Source organism: Rhinolophus hipposideros (genome assembly GCF_964194185.1).
Source record: "Rhinolophus hipposideros genome assembly, chromosome: 21".
Classification (NCBI taxonomy): Eukaryota; Metazoa; Chordata; class Mammalia; order Chiroptera; family Rhinolophidae; genus Rhinolophus; species Rhinolophus hipposideros.
In genome coordinates, this window is record NC_138067.1 from 3721156 (window position 1) to 3729148 (window position 7993).

A 7993-nucleotide genomic window follows, 5' to 3' on the forward strand; every position below is an offset into this window, starting at 1 on the left:
CTTTAAATGCCACCGAAACAAATTCACAACTAGAAAAACCAAATATTCATGAATTCAAGGCTTAGGATCTCAGCACAAAGACTAAAGAAGTTGGCAGATGGGTGGCTGCCGTGGTGACAGCCCTGGCAGGAGCGTAAAAAGTGTTGCATGAGCTGCAAAGGGGACTAATTTACAGTGTAAACATCACTACAGAACCAGCCTGCACACACGGCACAGCCAGCTGACAGCTCGGGCTTCGTGCTTGGCATGAAACTGTTCTTGTCCCCGAAAGACCAGTGTCATTCACATCTTCAGTCCTTGGCCCCTGCTGGCCTCTTACGGTGGCTTCCTGGCCCTTCTCCGCCCAGAACTGCTCAGCCTCTCCTCTGACCCGTGCCTCCTCCGGGCTCTGGAGATACTCTGTTGTTGTGCTCCCCGTGCGGGAGTGTAACCGCCTCTGTCTCATGTCCTGGAGCCTGTCGTCCCGGAGCTGTTCCCTCTCGTACCCCTGGCTCTATGACGGGTGATGGAGCCGGCTCATCGGGTGGAGCCCTGCTAAAGGGTCCAGCTCTCGGTCCCTCTGCCGGGCTGCACTATTGCAGAACAGGTTAAAAACAAGTGTTGGTCAAGGCTTGGAAGGGACACCCTTACTACTGCAGTCAAAGGTCACTTTTTTAAATCAGTCATAAGGGAAGAACGGTCTGAAATTGGCAGTGGTTAAACACTCAGCTGCTCCTTCAATACCGCTGTCCCTGAAGTGTTGATGCAACCATGAGACTTCGTCTGGTATTGATTAGGTTTCTGTTAAATATTTTAAACACTTTCTCGGTCTGCGTAGGCATGTGATAGAATGCTTTGAACAAGGTTTAGTTAACAGGTGAGGAAACTGAAGTGCAGGAATATTCCGGTGGGAAATTGAATAACAAAAACGCACTTGAGATCCTGACGTGCCACTTGGCTGTCTTGGGAAACATCTGAGCGTCAAGCCTGGGCCTGTCCTGACGCATGTAACCGATGACCCCACCAAGCAGTTGTGGAATTAATTAGACACCAATAGAAGTGCGAGTAGATAGTGTTGAAATGCTTGTGTTGGATCCTTTACTGAGGAAGGCTGTAAAATAGTGTTCTGTGCAAAGGGGTTAAAGGAAGACGGCTGGAAATGGCGAGGAAGGAGCGGTGTCTTATTCTTGAAAGTCATGTTTCCTGGCATTCTGGTCGCTTCTGAGGGGACAGTACATGGAAACCCGGTACTTGTTTGTTCCAGAACACGTGCCCTTGAAGAGTATGACTCCAAGTCGAGTTAAAGCTTCCTTCCTTCCTCGGTACCTGTGAGCCTTGAGCAGAGTCTGCGTTTGAGGGCAACTCCACCCACGAATGTTAAGTTACAGACGTGTCGTTAGTGACATCTCAGGTTACTATTAGAACCCTCACCATCAAGTTATGTGGTGAAACAGGAACTTCCAAAATCCCACCCAAACTAGATGTCATGAAGGCAGAGAGGGCTGACTTGATTAGATAAAACAGGCCTTGTGGACGCGTCTAAATGGTTGTTTCTGTTCTCTCCTTACGTGGTGATCTTCTGTCTCTCTCCTTGAGTAACCACGGGTGGACGAGCGCCAGAGCAGCGGGGAGAGTCTGGTGCGCGGTGTCCCTCAGCCAGCCCTGCGCTGTGGCCTCCAGTCTCTGACTTGTCACACGCAGTCAGTCAGCACTCAGCTTGTAAAACACACAACCATGTTGGCTACTCATAGCTTCATGGCTGCCACCTGTGATTTTTAGAGGACCTTTTAAAATCAGGGTTTCCACCAGCTAAGCCCCTCAGGAAAGGAGTAAGCGTCAGCAGCCCGAAACTCGGGCTCCAGCCCCTGCTGCTCCTTGCTGAGGAAGTCGCCTGGCGGTGGGAACGCGTCGTGTTGGATGAGTGCTGGCTTGATGTTCTGTGCCCCGGTTCTCTGACGCGATAGCTTCTATAGGATAAGAAATGCTGAGGCCACAGGGTGCAGTGATTGTTAGCTTGACGTTCTATTGGTCCTTTATGTGTTTTCATGACTTGGATGTATTCATGTTTGGCTCATTGCCTAGGCTCATGATCGCAGGTGACACATTGTTTGAAGTGGCACTGAGGCAGCATGTGGCCTCCACACACACACACACACGCGCGCGCGCGCGCACACACACACGAGAAGGATCATTGAAATCACGTGGGATTTCAGTGTCTCTGCAGCGGGAAGAGAAAGTAAAAATGAGCGGCACAGAAGTGAAATCAAGGGGCTTTAATGTCTGCCTTCACCCTCGGCCTCTGGAGCCAACACTTCCGAAATGTATGGTAAAAAGAGGTTTCTACTTTCCGAAACAAATTCATGATTCCTGAAATGAACTTAGGATCTGGAGTATTTCTAAATATGTAGCCCATAAAAGTGTTTACGACAAAACAGTTCGGTTTGTTCCTTGAATATTAGGAGATGTGTAATTCGATGTGGCTCTTAAGAATCGGTTATTTGTGCATATTTTAAGGTAAAATTGCCTCGGATAAATGCCAGAGGAAGTTCAGCTTTTTTCTGGCCGAAAGCCATCCATAGTAAGTGGTAAGAGCGACTCCAAATCATGCCAGGTGATAAGCACTGGGGGTGTGGCTTCAACTTAAGCCCCAGAGGGAGAAGTGGCCCCTTGCATTTGGGTCGTCAGCCCGGAAATAATTGCTCTTCAACGGATCATTTTCCTACTTGCTCTCAAGGTGTCCGAGCGCCTGAGTCAGCCCGGAGTGGCCATAGGTTTGGCTTGGACCCCCTTAGGGGGGGAAATCATGTTTGTGGAGGCAAGTCGGATGGATGGCGAAGGCCAGCTAACTCTGACCGGCCAGTTGGGGGACGTCATGAAGGAGTCTGCCCACCTCGCTATTAGCTGGCTCCGCAGCAACGCAAAGAAATACCATCTGACTAATGGTGAGTGACCGGGCCCCGGGTCAGACACAGCTGGGAGCCGGGCTGGAGGAGCCTTTGGGTCAGGATCCAGGTGGCATGTCCCTGTTGTGTGACAAAGATCAAGACGAGCTCTGAATGATTGGTCTACATACCTTCACTAAAGCACAAATCTTGATTTGAACCCCATGGAAATTCTAGTTCCCACGTTAGGACTGTCTGGCCAGTGCCTGCACTAGACAAGAAGTCCAAGGCTTCGTTTTGTTTTTAATCCTACTGGGAATAGAAAGAAGCTTCTAGACCCCCACTCTAGTTGGACTACCCATTAATATTTTGAAGGAGTCATTTACCCAAAACATTTTTCTCTCTGGGATTTTCTTTTTTAGGAGAAAAGTAAAATAGGTTTAATTTTTCTACATTGAAATCCTTTTTCCCTTTTTAAAGCCTCTGGAAATTTTGATCTTCTTGACAACACAGACATCCATCTGCACTTCCCAGCTGGAGCTGTCACAAAAGATGGACCGTCTGCTGGAGTTACCATAGTAACCTGTCTCGCCTCACTTTTTAGTGGGCGGTTGGTTCGTTCAGATGTAGCCATGACTGGTGAAATTACTCTGAGAGGTCTTGTTCTTCCAGTAAGTATGAGAAACGTATGAGGATGGTTTTTTAATTTTTTAATTTTAAATTTTAATTAACCGTATCTTTAAATTGAAATTAACAGTGGTTTGCCTTCTTCCCGTGAATTCCTTAGTTTTAAATACATATTAAAGTTTTATACCTGTAACTAATTCATATTTTTAAATTATGATCAAATAAAAGAAAACTGACAGTTTTCCCCATGTTTCCCCCTCTAAGAATTTAGACTTGCTAACGGAAAAAAGTATCAGTCTGGTCATCAGAAATACCAGTTATTCAGGTGAAGATTTGAGGCTTTGCTCTAAGTAGCAAATTGTTAAATATCTAACATAGGTATGAAACAGGAGAGCAGCAATTTTCAAACTTTGAGCCCAGTTCTCACCTTTTGAAGTTCCTGGGAGGCCACCTGTCCTCCTAGAGATAACTTAGATTACTATCATTGATGGATTTATAGGGGAAAAAATGTAGTACAAATGGAAACTGTAATAAAGACTAACCATGTCTGGTTGCTAAATTTGGAAAACATTCTGTCCAGATGGGGCCATAGCCTAAACTACTTATAAAAATCTGGTAAAATACATAGAACTTGGGGGACCATTTAGGGCTGTAAGTCACTGGTTACCTGTATCAGTCCACAACAGAATTTTGGCAGGTTTATAGCAAAATGAGAAAAAAAGGAATGTCTTTATTGTAAGGCCATCTTTATTTTATGAGGTAATGGTGAAAGCAGATCATAGTCACCAATTAAGGTCACTAAAAAAGCTCTCAGTTCCCCCAGTTAAGTCAACAAGTCCCATTCTAACCCCTCATGATGCCCTTCCTGTAGTCTGTCCTCAGAAGGAACGGCTGACCTGTCTTACCTTACCCTCCTGCGGCAGGAACTGTCTCATTCCAGGTGACAGGAGTGGCTAGTACTAGGTGTGCTGGAAAGGACATGCGCCAGTGCTTTACTGACCAGGAACTAACTCTTCAGTTTCCTCGGTCAGGATACAGGGAATAAATTCTAACCCTCAGAAATGAGTGGGGGTGTCATCAGCTGGTAGCTCAGCCGCTTGTACAACATCCACGTGTCCTGGTGAGGGACCTGGAGGGAGACAGCAGGGATCTGGGGGTGCACCGGCTCAGGCAGGAGTGGGAACAGGCGGGGAGCACAGGCTTCCCAGCCAGCGGAGGGGGTGCTGAAGCGGCATCTAGGGGAGAGACCTGCTCAGGCTGGAGAGCGCAGGATGCCAGAACGGGTATGACAGTGGCCAGGCCTTACAGCTGTCGTCTTAGAATGGGTCACAGAAAACAGTCACACGTAGGAAAACAGTCTGGCAGGAGTTCTAGCAAACAGAAAACGGAACAGAACAAATTACCAAAGAAATAATGGAACGTTTCCTAGAGTTGAAGGTTCTCTTCAGATTGCAAGGGCCTACACCACGTAGGAAACAGGTTTCGTCCCCGTGACTTTTCAGATCAAAGGGAAGCTTTCTCATTGGTCTCATCTGTGCGTGACACTGGATGTCCAGTACCTTCAACACTCGGCAGGAAAACTGTTTACATCCAGTGTTGTATACACAGCTTTACATGTCTATGCAAGGAATCCATTTATCTTACTTTCTGAAGAAGGTCCTTTGAAAGTGCACTTCAGCTGCGTAAAGGAAAACCGTTGGAAGAGGAAGGCAGTGGATAGGGATGGCAGCTGTGCGGGTGGCCAGAGGCTCCGAGAGGGCTGGTTTCCCAGACTGCACGTTCTAGGAGGTGTGAGTGGCAGCTGTTACCTGCTGTGCATAACACCCACCCCAACAGGGAGATGCGTTGTGCTGTTTCTGTAGGGAGGAATTCAGCAGAGGCTTAGCCAGGCTCTGCCTCTCCGGGCTCTCTCCCCTCGTGCAGTCAGCACCCCAGGCTGGCCATCCGAGGGAGGACCGAGGCTGGGGGGTCTGCCTCCAGCGTGCTGCCCCAGGTCCCCACCTTAGGGCTTCTCCACAGTCCAGCACGGCAGCTGGCTACCCCCAGGGCCAGAGATCCAGGAGAGCTGAGGCGGAAGCTCTTCCTGTTTCTCACTTTCCTTGGGAGCCATAGCCGCTTCCACCACCGTTTCCTGTGAGCCACGTTCAAGGGACAGGGAGCTAGACGTCACCTTTTCAAGAGACCGCTGTGGACGTATTTTAAAACCACAAGAGCCCAGATCCTTTCGGGATGTTTCTTCATCCAGTGGCACAGAGGTGATCCCCCCCCCCCCATGGAAGTCACCCCAGTACACTAAGCTAAGCTCTGTAGGGAGGTGTTGGCGCTTTTCCAGAATCAACCGACAGGCAAGATCGTTAAGTGCAGAATGGAACACAAATGTGGCCTTGGTGACATAACAAGGCATCAGGGACAGAAGAGGTGCTTCCTATCAAAAACTGAGCCTTTCCCCCCGTGAAAAGGATGTACCATTCCATGATTGAAATGCAGAGAGTCTACTATGCATTGACCTTTTTAGAACCTTTCCTAGCTCTGATTCGGATGCTTTAAAATCGCCGTGTAAGACGGGCGGTCCAGGGCTGCTCTGGGCCTGAGGACAGCCGCGCCTGACGCTCTCCTCTCCCTGCAGGTGGGTGGCATCAAGGACAAAGTGCTGGCAGCACACAGAGCGGGACTGAAGACGGTCATCGTCCCCCAGAGGAACGAAAAGGACCTTGAAGAAATCCCAGGCAACGTGCGGCACGACTTACGTTTTGTCACAGCGAGCTGTCTGGATGAAGTTCTGAATGCCGCTTTTGACGGTGGCTTTACTGTGAAGACCAGACCTGGTCTCTTAAATAGCAAACTGTAGGCTCACATCTCAGCATTTCAGAATTTTAGGTCACGAAGTGCCAAGAGGTCCCGACACGGTGACTTATTCACAGCAGGGGGTGAGCAGGGTACCCTAATGATTATGTCCTGATCACAGATGGCTGTGCTTACTGCAGAAATGGTCATTTAATAAATTGGGGAAAATTCGAGTCATGTCTCGGGATCATTCCTGTCCCTGGAAAGCGGACGGGCGCTGGTTCTCAGGACGGGCCCAGAACAGAAGCCTGTCCCCTGACGTGTTCGTTCTCACCCCACAGCACACCTTCCCCATCACCGGGCGCTGGCCCAGCACTCTGTTACTATGCCCTCGGGGGGGCTCGGGCGCAGTCGAGGTCGAGACCGTCGCCGTAGCAGACTCCCCTGTAACTGCTGCTGAATCCTGGAAACAGTCACTCAGAGGGGACCTGCGTAGATGAGAAGAGAGCAGCTGGTAGGCCGTGGGCGCAGAGGCTTCGCATTAGGTGACGTCTGGGATGAGGGCTGCACGGCACTACAGGTCCCTTCCCAGCACTCGGCACGATCTACACGGAGCTGAGCGGCAGGTGTTAGCACGCATCACAGACACGCTGGCCCTTGGCCACCTGTCATCTTAGGAGAAAGGCCGGTCCCCAGAGCCAGGCCGGGGTGGCCCCTGAGCTGTTGTCCTGACCCGCCACCTCCCCTCTAGTCTGTTTGCCTGTGCCGGTTCCCAGACCTGGTGGCTACCCCGTCTCCTGGGGTTCATTCAGTCCAGGGATGAGGGCTGTGACGTCAGCCACGTCTGTGCACTTCTTGGCTCATAGGTCTCACCTTAAGATGCAAGTCCCAGTTCCTGAATCAGTGTTGTTGGGAAGATGAAGATAGGATGTAATGTGAAGCAACACTGAGCAGCTGCTAATGACTGTTCCAGCCAATAGACGACTTCAGAATCTCGTATTTCAAAAGAGAAGAGCTATGTAAGGATACTGAGGAATTTCTTGGATGGGAATGAGGTCTGCGAGTTACCAAACACGGCACAGCCCTGCGAGCAAGTCTGCCTGTTCTGGGAGACGCGTCCAGCCCTGGGGCTCGGCGGCGGGAAAGGGCATCAGCAGGTCGGCTAGCTCAGCACTGTTGCAATTTGGTCATTGCTGGTCAGTGAGCCTGCAGGGGAGGAAAAGAAACTTCATTTTTCAGCAACCAGAGGGAGTCAGTCCACACCCAAGTTACTGTCTTGTTCCCACCCAGCACACGCACGGTGGCACTGACCTGTAGCCTTTCGGAGGCCTGAATAGGCAGCTTGGTATTTGCCAGCGGCGGCCCGGGCTTGCCACGCGCCTTTCTTTTCTGGAGGAGCTGCCAGAATGTCTGGCTGTGCACGACACCAAGTATGACCGCCATTTCTCTAGCACTGGTTTTCATTTTTTAAGTCTAACCTCTTTTATTCATTTGTCCTTTTATATTGTGGAAAAAAATGTAATTTCAAACCATGTTTAAGTGTATAATTCAGGGACACTGCTTATATTCACAAGGTTGTGCCACCCTCACCACTATGTGTGTTCCAGACTTTTTCATCATCTTAACCTGTAACGGACAATAACTCCCCACTCCTCCCTCCCCCCACACGGTTCCCAGGATTACCCACCATTGTTTTCTCTGAACATGCACACTTGGCAGGT

General features: G+C 49.7%; 1 protein-coding gene across 1 annotated transcript in view; it reads left to right on the forward strand.

The window, feature by feature from the left end:
* LONP2 (lon peptidase 2, peroxisomal) overlaps positions 1-6505 on the forward strand; it is a 63973-nt gene extending 57468 nt beyond the window's left edge. The window contains exons 13-15 of the mRNA XM_081032503.1: positions 2714-2921; positions 3342-3532; positions 6115-6505. Coding sequence (XP_080888629.1) covers positions 2714-2921; positions 3342-3532; positions 6115-6336 — 621 coding nt within the window. The 3' untranslated portion in view covers positions 6337-6505. The remainder of the gene's footprint in view (positions 1-2713; positions 2922-3341; positions 3533-6114) is intronic.
* Positions 6506-7993: the final 1488 nt, after the last annotated feature.